The sequence below is a fragment of the Hyposmocoma kahamanoa genome, unplaced genomic scaffold (assembly GCF_003589595.1).
Source record: "Hyposmocoma kahamanoa isolate Upper Pololo Valley unplaced genomic scaffold, ASM358959v1 67, whole genome shotgun sequence".
Lineage (NCBI taxonomy): Eukaryota > Metazoa > Arthropoda > Insecta > Lepidoptera > Cosmopterigidae > Hyposmocoma > Hyposmocoma kahamanoa.
The window spans coordinates 1,169,860-1,187,936 of NW_020653855.1; the positions used below are offsets into that span (position 1 = coordinate 1,169,860).

At 33.3% G+C, this 18,077-nt stretch overlaps 2 protein-coding genes across 2 annotated transcripts in view; one reads left to right on the forward strand and one right to left on the reverse strand.

The window, feature by feature from the left end:
• The window catches only part of LOC113232128, a 23,291-nt gene extending 8,831 nt beyond the window's left edge, over positions 1-14,460 (reverse strand). The window contains exons 1-6 of the mRNA XM_026466765.1: positions 14,075-14,460; positions 10,394-10,550; positions 5,674-9,777; positions 4,644-5,418; positions 1,969-2,149; positions 1,400-1,607 (exon numbers count right to left, since the gene is read on the reverse strand). Coding sequence (XP_026322550.1) covers positions 1,400-1,607; positions 1,969-2,149; positions 4,644-5,418; positions 5,674-9,777; positions 10,394-10,550; positions 14,075-14,092 — 5,443 coding nt within the window. The 5' untranslated portion in view covers positions 14,093-14,460. The remainder of the gene's footprint in view (positions 1-1,399; positions 1,608-1,968; positions 2,150-4,643; positions 5,419-5,673; positions 9,778-10,393; positions 10,551-14,074) is intronic.
• A 680-nt stretch (positions 14,461-15,140) lies between these two features.
• On the forward strand, positions 15,141-17,349 carry LOC113232253 (enhancer of rudimentary homolog). Its single transcript, XM_026466918.1, has 3 exons — positions 15,141-15,149; positions 15,232-15,417; positions 17,111-17,349. Exons 1-3 carry the CDS (start codon positions 15,147-15,149, stop codon positions 17,231-17,233), a joined length of 312 nt encoding a protein of 103 aa, XP_026322703.1. The 5' UTR covers positions 15,141-15,146; the 3' UTR covers positions 17,234-17,349.
• The last annotated feature ends 728 nt before the right edge of the window (positions 17,350-18,077 follow it).

Genomic DNA, 18,077 nt, shown 5'->3' on the forward strand with positions numbered 1-18,077 from the left:
TTCAGTACAAATCGGCAATTTCATACTTTAACCCCTATTACTAACAACGTCTCAGGACTATATTTCTTTTTTCTTTTGTTCGATAACTTTTAATAATTCATCAGATTTTACTTTCATACAAAAATAAATAGCTCGCTCTACTCTAAACCATAGTTTCCGAGAGGGGTCCCTACCGCCCCCCAGTGGGCGCAGAAGAGTCCAAAGAGGGCGGTAGGTGCCTCGGAAGCAATTGGGGGGCGTTAACACTGTCCATCGGGGGCTACTGCATTTGAAAAAAATAAATTATCTACAATAATCATAAAAATCTTTATCTCTTTACAAAGCTATTATAAAATATTAAAATAATTTACATGAAGTGCCACCTTTGTAAGAGACTGGAGTCCATACTAGGAATTAACCTGTGTGCCGGATCTCCAAGCTCTCCCCATCCGGATAATTATGATGTTTAGAAAGGTAGCATTACAATGTAAATATGTTACAAATGTCACTTTGAACATTACGGTTTTACAAGATTGTAATTGTAAATAGAAAATTAATATCAACTACGTTACCAAGGTTATTAAATAATCAACCTCAATGTCGTCTGTTATCTTTGAATAAATTGAATAAAAAATGAATCGACGTCGTGCCGTGTGTCGTGTCACGTTGCGATATAGTGCCGTGAATTTTTACGTAGCTCGTTGTAGATTTCCACGATACGACGTCGCATCGTAAATCGATGCCGCGTCGTAACCCGTCGTGTTCCCATTATGTCGTGGCGACAGATAATCGTGCAGTTTAAAGTGTCGTGGTTGCATATTTAAATGGAGTTGTTCACACATAGAACAACATGATTAACTGTCGTTCACAACTTTTTTGACCTTACGACGACAGACTGTCGTAACAATACGAAGAGCAGACGGCAAATAAAACGTCACGATAAAAATGTAACGACAGATAATCGCAGCTTCAAACGATTCTGTCGTGCAAACGACAAGGCGGCTGCCGTGAACCGATAAATTGTCGTCACGATCTAGTGGGAACAGCAAGACACGACAGTCGTTCAACGATAAAATAAACGTCCGCGACACAGGCATTACAGATTAGTTGGCGACTGTCGCCCAACTATAACAAAAACGTTACGACATAATGGGAACGCGCTCTAAGTGCACAAACACACCAGCTGCAGCCGTGCCAATTGCATTCAAAGCGCTTTCCTATCTGTGATGCTGTTGGAATTAAGTCATATGCCTCGATCCCGAGCAGAGATAGCTTAGTGAGAGAAGATTTGCTTGAATGAATAGAATTATTTAAATTAGATTGGTCCTTTACGTTGCATCTTTTACAAATAAAAAGCCCCATATTTATTACACAGAATAATTCAAAACAAAATGGATTTAAAACACAAAAATAATCTCACCAGTACTTCCATCGTCAAACTTTTCAACATAAAGGGCTGGATACACTCTCGAAACAAATAACCTCAATTTTGAAATTTTCCCGCCGTCCGCCATTACAGATGATAGCGGCGTCAAGATGGCCGCCGCTCTGTGGTAGCCTAGACGAGCGTCCCAATGGGCCCGACGTGTAGAATTACCGTATATTTTTAGGCGGATTGAAGAGGTATCCTTGAAACAATTTTTAATGCATGTTGGTAAACTGATTATTCTTCTTAATTGTATGCTGTTTGGCCGAGCATATTGAAACAATACTGTTTTGTTACTCTTAAGTTAAACAGAATCTGTGTTTGTACAAATAAATGAGTTATAAATTAAATAAAGTGCAATAATTCTGTAATTATCCTATATCACAAATAACTTGATAGCTCTGTAGCTATCAAGTTATTTGTGATATAGGATTCTTTGCGCAGAAAACACCTTGGTAGATAACTCCACACTACCTGCTTATAACAATAAGCTCTATTGTTTCGATTATGGCCGATATAGATACCATTGAATTTAACAATATAAGTTTTTAATTAATTCTTACCTCCCAAGGCGCAACCCCTTGCTCACACCCTGTAAGCTCAGCGCCATGCGTCACAATCTTACAACCAGCATACAATCTACCCGCCGACACAAGTTTGGACAGCATTCGGTCTGTACTCGCCTTTATAAAATACCAACCGTCTGTCAGGAGAAGCTCTAAGTTTGTATGGTTTTGTGGTATACTGTAAAAGGTAACAATTACTTGTATTTTCTGGGTAATCTCAAATTTACTGTCTTTAAATGAGTAAATTTGCAAAATTTAATTTAAGCTGAGTTTGTAGGTAGATTTCATATCGATCGGTCCCTTTATCTCGCAATCTATATCTTTAGGACGCTCTCGTCAATCTTCAAGTTTCGGCTGTCGCTTCATTTCTATTACGCGCAAAGTCAATTTCAAGAAGCTTATATAAACTTCTTGGTCATTTCCAATTGTTCGAACCACAAGCGATTGAAATATTTAGAACAATGAAACTATAGAGTCGCTTTGATTTTAATCTTATTTTTAAAATGATTTTTTTATTAAACGTTAGCAATAACTAACAAAATATTGTTGTACTCGTTTTACGCCTTGGGATTACCTATCAGAAGTCAGAAACTACATTTGCCCGAAATAACGTTAGCTCGAATTTTCATAATGTCAAATGTATTTTTTTAGAAAGATTACAAAACAAAAGCTAATTTTGCCTTAGTGAAAAGCATCCAAATTACTCGAAAGCGTAACAGTTTTTTTATAAATCGGTTTTCGGAATTACGGACATTTGGGTTTACGTTTAGTTGGAATATCGGTACATTTCTTATAGTACACACTTATTTTCACATTTGTAGTAATATTGGTACCTATGTATCTGCCCAACTCTTTATTATTTCTTTAAGTGAATTTGTTCAAAATTCGACATACTAATATATATAAAAATTAATTAATATTTACGATAAAGGCTAATCCATTACTCTTGTGTTCAAGTAATTTTCAGTCAAAGCTAAATAAGGTGCATTTTGTTAAGTTTCCAGTAGAAGCTGTATATGGTGTATTCGGGCCGTTGAATTGTTGCAAGCAAAATTAAGCAGTACTGCAATGATGTTACAATTTAAATTAAATGTTTTAGTTTTTTATATTTCGTTACATGTCACTACGTTTGTATAGGCTAAATTCGGACATTTTTTTCGTGTTTTTGTATTAGATCCGACGTCCATTTGTTGGTAGGTCAATGGTAAGTAGTGACTAGAGGTAGGCGTTTAAACGAAAAGCACTTTAAAAAGTTTGCTTTTTAAAATAAGCACGCTTTTCAATGTAAGCGTTAACAACGTGCTTCTGTTTCAAGTCCCGCCATCTATGTTTCCTAAACAAATTAATTCATCACTGTGAATAATATTGCCCTCCTTATCATATCTAATCTGCCCTCGTAACGAAAAAAGGCACAACGTCTACTCTTGCTTTTCGCTATCAACAAAATGCAAAATTTTTTAAACATAAATATCTAGTAGATTTACTTTCATACAAAAAGAAAAATATTTAAATAGATCGCTCTAAACGGTGATAACTCTGTGCAGTAGCAAATCACACGGCCGGGAAGAATCGCTAAACAACATACTACGAAATACAGATCAATTTTCAAAAATCAAAAAGATTTGTAGATACAAAGTGTTACGCCGGGTTCACGAGTCTTTCACTTGCGTTTTTCGCTTGCTTGCGTGGCTCGCTTCGCGCATACTCAAAGATCTGTTCACGAGTCGCTCGCTTGCGCCAACCGCTAGCTTTGCGTTGGATTTCTTTGCGTTGCGTGAGTTTGATATCTAGCAAGCTTGATATTTCCACGTAAGCAACAGGAAACATTTGCGGAGGACAGCACCACTGGCCAATCACAGAGCAGTAGCGTCCACTACAACCAAATCAAAGGCAAGGCTAAACAAATTTTGTACGCCGTGTACCCAGCCAACGCAAGGAAACGAAAAACGCAAGCGAAAGACTTGTGAACCCGGCTTTAGGTAGTACAACAAAAACTTCTAAGTTTATTTTAAATAAAGGCGTTGTTCCTTTAGTGGTACTAAAATAAATGGAAAATTTAACCTGGCTATTAGTTGGCTTATTGAAAAGAGTTCTCAAAATAAAGAAAGTCTGAATTAAAAACAAATTATTTTTGACCTGCCATTTCTGGAAAATCGTTAGGGATTATTAATGAAAAGTAAAACGGAACACAACCCCACGGAACGGAACAGGTTTTTATGTATTTTTTTGACAGCTCAGATGTCAACGACAAGAATGACTGTCGTAATTTAATTAGCCAATTAGAATTAAGATTTTGAATATTTTAGCGTTGAAGCGTTGCTGATTTTTGGACTTTTTTATGTATCGCAGTGTTGCTGCTAATTAATTTTACATATCTACCACACTTTTGTTCTAAATAAATAAAAAATGCAGGCCAGAATATTTATTATTATTATTTTGCTAAGTTGGCTGCTCAATAATAATTCCGTATAAGCTTTTATTGTTTTGTAAAAACTCATGGAACAAGAGTCTCAAAACTTATGAACACATACAGCATTTCCAGTTTGTCTAGAGCATAAACGTGGAAATTTCTATTCGGGAGCATTCGGAAATTCGAAGATTGCCGAGAAACATTAAGAAAATAGTTGTATAGTACTTGTGGGCCGTTAAATATAAAATAAAATATGTTATACCTGGTTACTGCTTTTCCATCTGCCAACACTGCAACGATACAAAGAACCAATGTTTTATAAGACGTGTCGTCTTTCTCCATTATTTTTCTCAACGCTGGTCTTCTAACATCATACAACTCTGTTTTATATCTGTACTTCAATTGTTCAAGAACATTCTTTGCGCTAGTTATACCTTTCATAGTTCTCGGAAACCTTATTTCGTAAGAAATTAACTTCCATAATATTAGTTTCATATGTATGTCGAGCCAACCTTCTGGTATTAATTTTGTGTTGACGTTTTCCATAAAAATGTTTTTGATAGCCATTGTAGTTAATTTGCAATTTGATATGTCGTTTCTTTGGCCGAAAAATTCAAAGTTCAGTAAATCTTCAAAAGAAAATTTAAAAATGCAACAATCAATTTCTAATTTCATTGATGAGTTGTCGTTTTCAATATTTTGCAGGTCTTTTAAGGTGTATTTCTTACTTTTCTTATAATTGTCATTGAAGTCAGTAACATTTTTGGAATCTTCACCTAACTTTGGGTTGTCACTTTGAGATATACATATTTTGTCTTCTACAACTTTTTGACTGTACGGAATTTGAAATTTCTTGCGTCTTTTAGCTTTCGGACAAGATAATATAGGGCTTCCAGATCGCTTAGACGCCTTTGGCGTTGATTCTTTGAAAAAATCCTCCGTATGTAAACTTTTTTCGAAATGATTTATCACTTGCGTATCAATTATGCTTTCAATGACATCCTCATCTTTGAGTTCTTTAGTTTTTTGTACATTTTCTTTAAAGACGGCTTTATCATTTTTATTTTCTGTGTCCAAATTAGGGAAAAGATTTTTAGATCTTAATAAGACCTCATTTGGAACTTGAACTTTAGTATTATATGAAGTTTTGGATCCAAAATCTCCAGGTTCGCTACTAGATTGAGACATAATAATATTGGGTTTGTCACTTTTAGGATGCTTTAAATCAAACTCCAGAAATACTTGTTTTGATTTCTCTAATGCTGCCGTTGAAATGTTTATGGTTTTTTTACTTGCAGTTTGAAATCCTTGGAAATCAGAAATATGTCCTGCATCTAATTCAATATCCTGAAATATTTTGTTATGTTTCAATAATTCCTTATCGGAAATTTTCACTTGCTTGTTACCTTTTTCAACAAAATCATTGTTATCGACAATATCTTCAAACATTCTCTTACTCCTTGCCAAAGCCTCTTCAGAAATTTTTACATCCTTGTTACTCGCAGTTTGAAAACCTTTTAATGAAGATATCTCCTCTATGACTTCTTCGTTTTGAGAACTAACTATATTTTGCAAGATCCTTTTACTTCTAATTAAAGCATCCTTCGATATTTTTACTTCTTTGTTGCTGGCTGTTTTGAATCCTTGATAACCAGAAGCCTCTGCCTTATCTTCTGTATTCGTTTCATCCATATCTTTGAAAATCTTTTCACTTTTACAATTTTTAAAGTCATGGTTGCCAGTTGTTTTGCATCTTTTTAAACTAATAGCATTGTTTTCTGTAACCGTTGGTTTAGTATAAATATCTTGAAGCACTTTTCTACTTTTAGCCAATGCTTCCACTGATATCGGTACTTTTTTATTACTGGCCGTACGAAAACCATGAAATTTAGAAGATGATGACACATTTTCACATGGACTTTCCATATCTATAACATTAATATCTTGAAATATTTTCTTAGTTCTAGCTAAAGCTTCAGCTGATATTTTAACTGATTTATTACTTGCAGTTTGAAAACCTACAAAGTCAGAGGCCGAAGGCATTATCTTTGGGCCTTGTGGAACTTTGAAATCGTCAGCAATATTTATATCTTGAAATATTTTCTTAGTTCTAGCTAAAGCTTCAGCTGATATTTTAACTGATTTATTACTTGCAGTTTGAAAACCTACAAAGGCAGAGGCCGAAGGCATTATCTTTGGGCCTTGTGGAACTTTGAAATCGTCAGCAATATTTATATCTTGAAATATCCTTTTACTTTTAGCTAAAGCCTTTGCAGAAATGGTTACTAATTTGTTACTAGCAGTTTCAAAGCCCTGGAACATAGTTGGCATATTTTCATTGGAATATTCTTGGTTGTTCTCGAGATCAGCTTCTACGTCTTCGAAAATTTTCTTACTCTGAGCTAAAGCTTCAACTGATATTTTAACTGGTTTATTACTAGCGGTTTGAAAGCCTTGGAATGAAGTTGAAGGCATATTTTCATTGGTATTTTCTTGGTTGTTTTCATTATCAGTAAATATGTCTTCGAAAACTTTTTTACTCTTAGCCAGGGCTTTAACTGGTATGTTAACAGGTTTATTACTAGCTGTGTGAAAACTTTCAAATTTAGTATTTGACATATTTTCATTTTTTTGGCCTGGATTATCTATATTTTGTAAGACCTCTTTCATTTTAATCAGTGGTTCGGTTGAAATTTCAATATCTTTATTGCTTGCAGTTTTAAAACATTGAAAGTTTGGTTTCAATATATAAATATCGTTGATCGTGTATTTTTTGTCTATTTTATTAGCTTTGATTTTTTGCGGATATTTTTCAAATGGTTCAATCACTCCACAATTTAACATAGCTTCTTCAAATTCTCTAACTTCTTCGTTATTTTCATGTTCAAAGCCATAAAAAGGTGCCTCTTCGTCACTTTCAGTTTTGTAGAAATCTGTACCGTTGTTTCCAGTATTATTAGTTTCCGCATCAGGACATGGTTCAAAATTCTTAATATTATTTAGAGGTATGATGAAATCTGCATTATCAAAGTCACTGATTTCGCTTGTTTTTAATAAAGTAACGTTATTTACTAAAATTTCATTATTGTTAGCACTTTCAAAATCAGTATAAGGCAAGTCTTTAGTTTGAATTTCTTTATTAATAGAATGCTCGTTTATATCTTTGTTTTCTTTGTGAGATTCTGTAGCTTCCTCATTATTATATAATGAATTAGCATGCAAAGATTTTTCCTTTCCTTCGCCTCTCTTCATTATTTTGTTAACATTGGATGGATCATCTTGAACAATGAAACTGGATTTATTTATCAAGTCTTGAAATATGACTTTACTTTTTTCAACTGCAATATCTGATATTTTAATACTCTTATTACTAGCTGTTTTAAATCCACCCAATTGTATGTCAGTACTGTTATTTGGTGAAATCACAGATGACACGTCATTAGATCTTTTATTAATTTCAGTTGTATACGTAAGTTTCCTGTAATCGTTGAATATTTTAATTATGTGTTTATAGTCTACCTCGAAAGATGATTTATTTACACTGTCTTTGTGCCTGTTTATTTTGGTGTTTTTTTCTTTCTTTTCATACAAATTAGTTTTTATTTCAGATTGTAAACAACATTCCAATTCATTTTTGTCTTCAATGAATGTATCTTTCGTGATGTAGTCAACATGTTGGCCAAGAGTGTTCCTTATGTTATTTTCTGTGTTTTCGGATATTTTAACAGAATTTGCATCCAAGGAACATTTCATGGTTGTGTCTTTTAGACAAATATCTTGAAATACTTTTTTACATTTTTGTGTGGTTTTTTCTGATAAACTTAACCTCTCATTACAAGCTGTTTCAAATTCTCTAAATATTTGTCCCCCTTCTTTCGGATCCTTCACTGTATTTGTCTCTTTATATTGACACCTTGGCTTCAAATACAATTCAGGTATATTTTCTACATTTTCGCTAACATTGAACTTATTAAAATCACAACCTGATATCGTCTTAGCCAGTTCTCTAAATACTTCAACAGCTTTTACATCCGCTATTCTCAAATCACAAGAATTATCAGTTGTAATAAGATTTACAATGTTCTTTTCAGTTTTTAGTTTTTCATTATATTTCTTAGTTTTATTATTCTGTTTAGAACATGGTAAGATTTGACTTTGTACAAAACCAATAGCGTCTTCTGAATCTACATCCATTTTTAGTTCCGAATTTGTCAAAAGTGCTTGTACATCTTCAAAAATATTTACACCGGTATCTATCTCTATTTTGTTTTTCAGATTTTGTATCACAGTTTCCTCCTCTTCACTATTTGTACCTTCATTTTTAACATTACTTTCACATAACTTTACTAATTCCTTTAAAGGCTTTTCATCTTTAGTAAAATCTAAAATATCTATAGCTTTAGAAAACGAATCGGTAGAAATCGTTATGGACTTATTACTCGCAGTATGAAAACCAACATACATAGTTTTATCTACAACACCAACTTTCTCATAAAATGACGTTTCCAAAACACATGTGAAAGGCAGATTTTCAGTCTTTAAGTCAGAATCTACCTCCTCATCACTGCTAAATAATATTTCATCTTCAAAGAAATTTATTTTCGCATCACTTCTTTCTATAGGAATTTCCAACAGTTCATCAAGTTTTTCAACTTTCATTTTACATTGGTCTAAAGGTATAATTGGACTTACTCTATCATCCTTTTTAGTTGCGAGTATATCTAAATCAATTGGATTTAGTAAAGGCTTTCTAGTTGTATGTATGAGTAGTTCCTTACCAATTATTTGCGAATTGATTATTTGTTTTGCTGTTTCGAGATTTGGACTTTCTTCAATAGCAGGGACCGCTATTTGCTCGAAATTTTCAAAAGTATCAAGATTAAACACTAAGGGTGAAAACAATTTAGGCAGTTTAGGCTTTCCATCAAGGATAGGACTTAAAGGAATGTCAGTATCTTCTATTAATATATCTAATTGATCATTGTTTTCTATTTCAATGCATTCATTAAAAATTTGTGTGTAGTTTTCCATCTGATTATCTATTGTATTCATTTCAAAGTCATCATTTAGGCATTCAATTTTACTTGTTATCTCATTTTTAAGTTCCTGTTTTTTGATAGGCAAACTATTATTGTGAATATGCGGATTGTTTTTAGGAGTTATGTCGTTCATTATTTGTTCATCTTCGTGGACAACAATATCAGTTCCCGAAATTAGATTTCTAGTTTTAGCATCAAGACTGTTGTGGTATTCTTTCAAAAAATGTGTATTTTCTATAATAGGATGATTGGTGTCTGTATTTTTTAAGTCATGTTTTTTGTTCAGATCTGGATCTTTTAACGATATGTCTATGATTGGAAAGGGTGACGTGACTATGCTTTTGGTGATTGTTTCATCTGAAATGAGGATATAGTTTAATATTTTAACATACATAATACTTGAACATAATATTTGAAATGTCAAAGTTTGGACACTAAATTACACCATAATAAGAACATTTATTATTTAACCCAGTCTGTCTAAAATCGAATTTTGTTGATGCTTTGATCTATTCACATTATGTGTATAATTGTATTATATACTAAATACATTACACAACATGAAAACTTCTTTACAATCAGAACTTACTCCTACAGCTGTAATTATATTCGTGAAATTATATTCGTTAAGGGGTGATTCACGTAATCAAACCGTTACGATATCGTAGCGATTGAGTCGTCGAACTGCTTTTTCGTATTCACGTGTGACAGCAAACGTCAACTAGTCCAATTTTAAAGTCGTTCGATTCAAATGTCGTTAACGCGTATTCTGGTATAAATGAATGGAACTTAAATTGAATCGAACGACTTTAAAATTGGACTCGTTGAAGTTCGACTAAATCGCTACGATTTCGTAACGGTTTGATTACGTGAATCGCACAACTATTAATGGCACTAAACGTTTTTTTGAAAGAACAAATACAAGTCAAATCTGAAAATATTGTATCATTTCCAGTTCACATATAGTACATACCTTCATCATTTCCAATACTCTGATGCTGAAATGTTAAGTCAAACTCCTGAGTAATGCCTCCAGGGTCCATAGCTTCAACATCATGGATGATATTCAGCAATTGTGTGTCTGATAAACCCTGTGTTTCAAATTTTGGTAACGGTTTTTGGTGGAGTACCTGTGCAACAAATAGTAACTTTATAGCCATATCACGTTTGTATATGTCCTCCATTTACTTTAACCTTGTAGTTGTATCACATTTGTATATATATCCCACCGCCCAGTATAGTTCTTCTCTACATAGGATTACAGGACGTAGTTCACTAAGCTAGCAAAATATGGGAACAGAAGTTATGTTCAGTACTGACCATTTAATATAAATACTCTTTTATTGCAAAGAAAGTCAATGTTACAAAATAAATCAAAAGGCAAACAACAGGTATAAAGCGCCTTTATTGCTAGATAGCAATCTCTTCCAGGTTACGGGAAATCCTTAATAGTAATTGACTAAAGCGGAACAAGTGCTCACTATACAGAGTATTTTTTTTAAATGGGTCAATATGGGGAAATCCGAAACCATAGAAGATACAAGGACCTGTCTGAGGAAGCAGTAAGTCTTTTTAAGTGAAAACAATTCTGGCATAGTAAATTTTTTGATCAAGCATCAGTTACCCATAGAAACGAATGAAACTTATCAATTTTTTTTGTGCTGATCAACTCAATTTTATGTCAGGATCATTTCATTGTATGGGATGAAAAAAATCGAGACAGCAGAAATGGGTCACATTGCATAAAATGTTTTTCATAGAAAACATATAAAATTGACTAATTTGTTTTAATGCTGACAGATTTAGCTTCTTATAAAGATGTCTTCATTGTATTGGCAGAAAAAAATTGGGACAGGAGAAGTTGGTCCAATTGTTGAATATTTAGAGCTTCCATTTTTCTTTGGTATGAAATTTGTTTAAATGAAAAAAAATCTGTACTGTATGTTAGGTGTGCAAGTCTTCTTATTTATTACACTTAATTTTAGAATAAGTAAAAAAATCCTTTATTTTTATTATCATTTTTCTAGAAAAAGTGAATGTAATTGTATCTACTCTAGCCATATTCAATGTAGAATAAATGTCAACAAACAAAATCATGTTATGATTTTCAGGGTTTTCACCTTCAGACTGTTTCGCAGTTACAATGTTAATATTGTTATAATTATTAATACAAAGATCGAACACTCAGAAAAAACACTCAGAAAAAATTCCTTCGATCCGGTCGGATTCGAACCGACGTCTTCTTGCATACCGTGCCAGACGCTATACCAACTAAACCACGGAACGAACCAACGGACCTCACGAATTTTTCTACGTGCTTGCGTCGTGTCTTTGTACTTGGTCTTTCAACGACTTTTTAGTCGTAGCGCCATCTATGAGAAATCTATTACAGATTTATCACCCAGTTAGTACCTTTACAGCTACCAGTCCTGGCGAGAGATGTCGCTATTCACTGTATTAATTAAATTTTTATTGAATTGATATTCAATTATTTTTTGTGAAATTACTCCACTAGTTTGTTATAATTATTAATACAAAGATCGAACACTCAGAAAAAATTCCTTCGATCCGGTCGGATTCAAACCGACGTCTTCTTGCATACCGTGCAAGAAGACGCTATACCAACTAAGCCACGGAACGAACCAACGGACCTCACGAATTTTTCTACGTGCTTGCGTCGTGTCTTTGTACTTGGTCTTTCAACGACTTTTTAGTCGTAGCGCTTAGTGGAGTAATTTCACAAAAAATAATTGAATATCAATTCAATAAAAAATTTAATTAATACAGTGAATAGCGACATCTCTCGCCAGGACTGGTAGCTGTAAAGGTAGTAACTGGGTGATAAATCTGTAATAGATTTCTCATAGATGGCGCTACGATAAAAAGTCGTTGAAAGACCAAGTACAAAGACACGACGCAAGCACATAGAAAAATTCGTGAGGTCCGTTGGTTCGTTCCGTGGCTTAGTTGGTATAGCGTCTGGCACGGTATATAAGAAGACGTCGGTTCGAATCCGACCGGATCGAAGGAATTTTTTCTGAGTGTTCGATCTTTGTATTAATAATTATAACAAACTAGTGGACTAATTTCACAAAAAATAATTGAATATCAATTCAATAAAAAATTTAATTAATGTTAATATTTTACCATTGACTTGCAAATAAATGGATGACGGGTCTAATACAAAAACCACGAAAAAAATGTCCCAAGTCAACCTATTTAAACGTAGTGACATGTAAAGGAATATGAAACAGCTAAAACGTTGAATTTAAATTGTAATGTCATCGCAGTACTGTCTAATTTTGCTTGCTTCGCTGTCAGTCGAACAAACAAAGACTAAAGCGTGAATGACGCTCTGTATACGATTTTAACGCCCTATAAGTTCGGACACTTTTTAGCGCGGGCCCGACATCCATATAATTGTAAGTCAATGCATGCTACATCTAAAGTGAAATAAGCATTGTATAAAATATTTGCATGCCAAGTTTGTGAAATTTACAATCTAATATAATATATTAAAAGAACTGAATTATTAACTACATTTTTCAGCGAATAAATTAAAAAAAAAATAATTTAAAAATATATCTAGTATTCTAAATTCCAATTACACAAGCAGGCTGTGACCAGAGCACGCCTAAATAATTACCATTGACAAAAAATGTTCTTTTCACTATCGAGGCTTTGTTATTAAACATTCTATATTGAATTTGGCTAAAGTATAGTGTTTTGGGGCATTTTTTATTTAGGCTCAACTGTACATTACCATTGCACGAGTTGAGAGTTGAAATTAATATGGTGAATAGATTACATAGTTAGCAGTGTAATCCTAAAATATTAGCTTTAGGAAACTCGTAGTTTTGATAATAAAAATTATTGAAATATTCGAAAATATATGATAGGAAACAGGTTTTATAGGTTAGGAAAGCACAGCGTTTGGTTGTTGCAGTATTTTTTTTGAAATAACGCAAAAAAATAAACATTTTCGTAAAAAAAATGAATGATTTTTTTTTACGAAAATGTTTATTTTTTTGCGTTATTTCAAAAATTTTCCGCAGTATTGAATTAAACAGCGCAAATTAATACGTAATTGTAAATTTAACATAGAAATTTACTATAATTAGTATGTAAGTTTATATTTTTGAACAATTATTTTTTGTTGCAAAAAAATAACGAAACGCGTAAAGAACGCCATGTTGTTTGTTGTTGTTTACTGTTTGATGTATGCATCAATTAGGATTTTGCGTTTTTGCCTGGTTTTAGGTTTAAATTTAGTTTTTCATATAACACAGGAAGTGGGGTTGGGGGGGGTGGTTTGGGGGTGGGTTTTTCCCGCTAGGGGTTCGGGGGGAGGGGTTTACCCCGCTCTCTGGTGCGAAAACATGATTTTTTGAGGTTATTTTTTTCGAATTTTCAAAAATTAATATCTCGAAAACTATTAACTTCCTAACTTTGAAACTTTGCACGAAGGGTTCCCTCCCCTCCCCCCTTCCTCCCACCCCCCTTCCACCCCTCAAATCGTGCGATGGTAATGTACAGTCCTTCCTTTATTTATTTTATTTATTTATTTATATTAAGCATAAGCAATTTCCCTTTTCGCGGCGTTAATATTCTGTTAGAGAATTTAGTACGTATAATAATTCCGTTGTCTTCTTACCTCATCACTCCCTGGCATCGTGTTCACAGGCATAAACGTAGGTTTTTTACACTTACTGTTAGACCCTGACGTTTTCCTATCATCGTTCACACAATCTGCGTTCTGTATAGCGCGAATTTGCTTCGAAAGATTAGACAAAATACGCGATTTATTTAGCTTTGAATTTCCTGGATTTGTAGACTTATCGTCTCTATATAGGCCGAGGAGCTGTCTTGTTCGCTGTTTTTTTAACACCGACTCGAAATTTGAAATAATTTCCAAGTCCTTATCCATGTTTTATTGTTTTACTATGTCGGATAACCTTTACAAGAAGTTCAGTAACTTTGTAAATATCATGTAAGTATGTGGTCCAATTAGCAAATTACAGCTACAAGATTATAGAAACAGTTGTGTAGTTTGGATGAACACTTGTTTTTAGGTATTTACATATTTTCCACTATAAACTAAACAAAGAAAGGAAAAATGAAATACGAGCGAAAAATCTTGTTTTGACTTTTGTGACGTTTCTTTAATCAGATGTTTTAAATATCTTTTTTCCATCATAAAGATATAAATACGTCTTAACGAAAAAAGATTGTAGTTTTTGTTATCATATCTCTGACATCACAAAGTAAAAAAAAGTGTTATTATGCAAAATAATATTTTGGCAATAAATGTAAATTTTCATAACCTAAAGTCTTTTTGGCATATTGTTTTTTTGACTTGTATCGTGTCTCTGCGTAAATCGAATTGTATAGCTTTCGTTCATAAATATAAATGCATGAGACCTTTTTAATATAAAATGTTAGTAAAAGTTACTTTCCTATTCCTAACTCAAAAATGTTAAAGTCTTTAGTGAATAAAATAACTTTAATATTGCTCGTGCAGGTTCATTATTCAAATTATATGTTATGTGCAATATATTAAGTTCAGAATTGAAAAAATCTAATTATTCCTGAACGAAGGAATGCTTGCTTGATCTGAGAAAACAGCTAGCGAGAAATCTCGAAAACATTGCATTTCATGCAAATTGATCAATTACAATTTACTACCAATAATAGTTCCAACAATTATTCTATTTTCTAACACCGAAATGGTGAGTATAGTTGTATTTATCCTGATATTCAATAAAATATTCGGTAAAAAATGGCGGGTTAAAAATTAGGTTATTTTTTCAGTCTCACACAATTTTGCTCGTACAGCCTGGTCCAAGGCCTGAAACGAGAACCTATTCCGACTACGACAGTGTCAATGACTGTATGGAAGGTGTCTGCAAGATTTACGAAGAACATTTGAAGCGGCGAAACCCTAATACGCCTACGATAACGTACGACATATCACAATTGTTCGATTTTGTTGATCAGGTATGTTTGTGTTTGATTTTCAATGTTAAGTATACTTAGATAAGGCTCTAAATTCATAATAATGCTGAGTGCAATGTTGATAAATGTGGGATATCTAGACAGGCTTTCAAATTTGTGTATAATATGGAACGTAGGTATCACATGGTCCTTTTCTTGATTAACTTTACTGTCCATAAGCAAATTTTCGAGGTTTTTTAATAATAAAATTTTAAAAACCTCGAAAATGTATAATTAATACGTATATTATGCAAGCGAATTTTTGTAACGATATTGTACATAGCATAATGAAGTTTATGGTCAAAAGTGCGAGCATTCTCGAGCATGCGCGAGAATTCCGCGGAAGATTTTGGCTCGTACCTAGTTAGTATGTTATACATTTCATCATAAAGTTCATTGTTCTACGTACAATATCGCCACGAAAATTTGCTTCTATTCCGTTCCGCCGCGATATAAATTGAGCCCAAGGCTTTCAATCTAGCTGCATTTCTCGCATCTTGCAAAAAAAATTAAATTTAGTGCAATATCGAAAATCTCTGAAAATACCAGTTTCAATACCAGAAGTATCAATTAACTTAAGGGACGTTTTGTCGAAAATGAGTTACATATATCATTGAATTCGGTAGTTCCCGCTATATCAATTGGTATTATTAAAATTTAGGAATTCCCAGTGGTTTAAAATGTAGCATGTTACCCTTACAATAAAAAACCTTTAAAAAAGATGTTTAGTTGTGTCTTACATCTAACATCTTTTTTTAATGTAAGGTACATGCTACATTTTAAACCACTGGGCATTCCTAAATCTTTCGTTTATTACTTGAAAGAAGAGGAAATTTTAAGAAACTTTGCTCTAGACACAATCAAAACTGGAGCAGACAGTAAAAAGTTATAGACAGATTTATAAAAATAAAATCGTTTTTTGGCTCTCCTGAAAAACCTTGGTTTGTCCCTTACATTAATTGATACTTCAGGTGTCGGTTTCTTGAATTTTCATAGTTCAAGTTTTGGGACGAAACATATTGTGTACCTGATACTAATCTACATGCCTACACATATCAGTTACAGTGCCATTCAGAGCTCTAAAACGCAAAGATCTGAGGAGTACTTATCACCCTGAGACATAAGTTGACAAGTCCCATGTGCATGTAATTTCACCAGCAACCTTATCCTTTGAAACCGGAACACAGTGATGCTCATATTACTGATTCGCGGCAGAAATAGGTTAGGCGGCAGTACTTCCCTGGACACTTACATAATTAGCTCTACTGCTACTAAAACTACTTAAGATACTTAAGATATTAAGTTTGTGAGCTCTTTGTGAACGAGTTCATCCAGGGAAATACTGCCACCGTAGCTATTTCTGTAATGTGATGAGTTCTGATAAATTTACAGGCACATATTATGTCTTAGGGTGATGTACGCAATGGCAGGGCCCCTCAGACCTCTGTAATTGAAAGGTCTGAGTGGCACTGGAATTGTTGTGGCATGTCACTTACCACCAGGTGCACGACTTGTCTGTCAGTCGGTTCACTCATAAAAAATATCTGTAGTTAAAGTTTGTGTCTTTCTCGAGTATTTTTATTTCTACTACGATTTCAGGAGGTATTAGCAAGTCTTATGACATGTGTTATAGAAGTGTAGGAACGTATACTCAGTTTATTCCGATGCCTGACAATAATGAAAATGTAATTTCCAGCTGGCCGACCTCAGTTGCCTGGTATACCAAAAATCTACTAACACATATGCACCCTACAATAAGGACTGGATAAAAGAAAAAATTTATGTTTTACTACGCCAAGCAGCTGGACAGAGTGACTAGAATAGGTTAGCAAAGGTTAAGACTGAGCACAAATAAGTAATGCATAAAGTCATACGTACCCTTGATATAATAAACCATACATGATCATTCGTAAAAAAAAATAGGAACAACATGAAATAAATTATTTCTATACTCGGTCCAACTGTTTATTTAACTTTTGACAGCTCGAATTCTAATCAATTAGTCATGTCCTAATGCGTTTCCGATTCCATTTTTTTGTAACAATAGATTTTATTTATGAAGAAGTTTTAATCGTAAATGTGAGCGGGTTCAAAAAAGAAGATATTGTCTGATTGGGATCGTGATGTTGCATTTGACAATTTGTGTACTCAAGAATTAAGAATTAATGTTAATGAGGATTCAACTGATGATTCCCGTTCATATTATAATCCGAAAATTCATTACAATAAACAACAACAATTTATTACAATTATTTATAATTTATTTAATTTCATTATTATTTATTAGACACGTACCAAAATTTATCAACATCATTTACAAAATAAAAAAATCAACTTGAATAAACTTTGTTACATAATCTGTTGACTTGATAAATATCTGAGCTAAAGAGTACGACACTTCACTAAAATTAAAAAATAAAAGAGTCCACGAAGTATTGAATTTTTTTGTCTATGGTTGTAAGTCAATAATTACGGAACTTCGGAGGCATGCATTTGTCAAAAGGATGGAAAAGTGGAAAAGTGTCGTTTTTATTTTGACTTTCAATTATTTTGTGAAATCTAGTTTAAAGTGGAATAGGATAGTGCTATTGTGCCTTAATCGAAGATTGAAACGCGAAATTATACGAATCTCGAACTAAAATACCCGTATCGGCCCGTTTTAA

Bases quoted from the DNA above. Each gene is read 5' to 3' on its own strand.
- LOC113232253 (XM_026466918.1), top strand. The intron at 15,418-17,110 runs GTATGTTTGTGT...TGTAATTTCCAG, and splicing joins TGTTCGATTTTGTTGATCAG to CTGGCCGACCTCAGTTGCCT.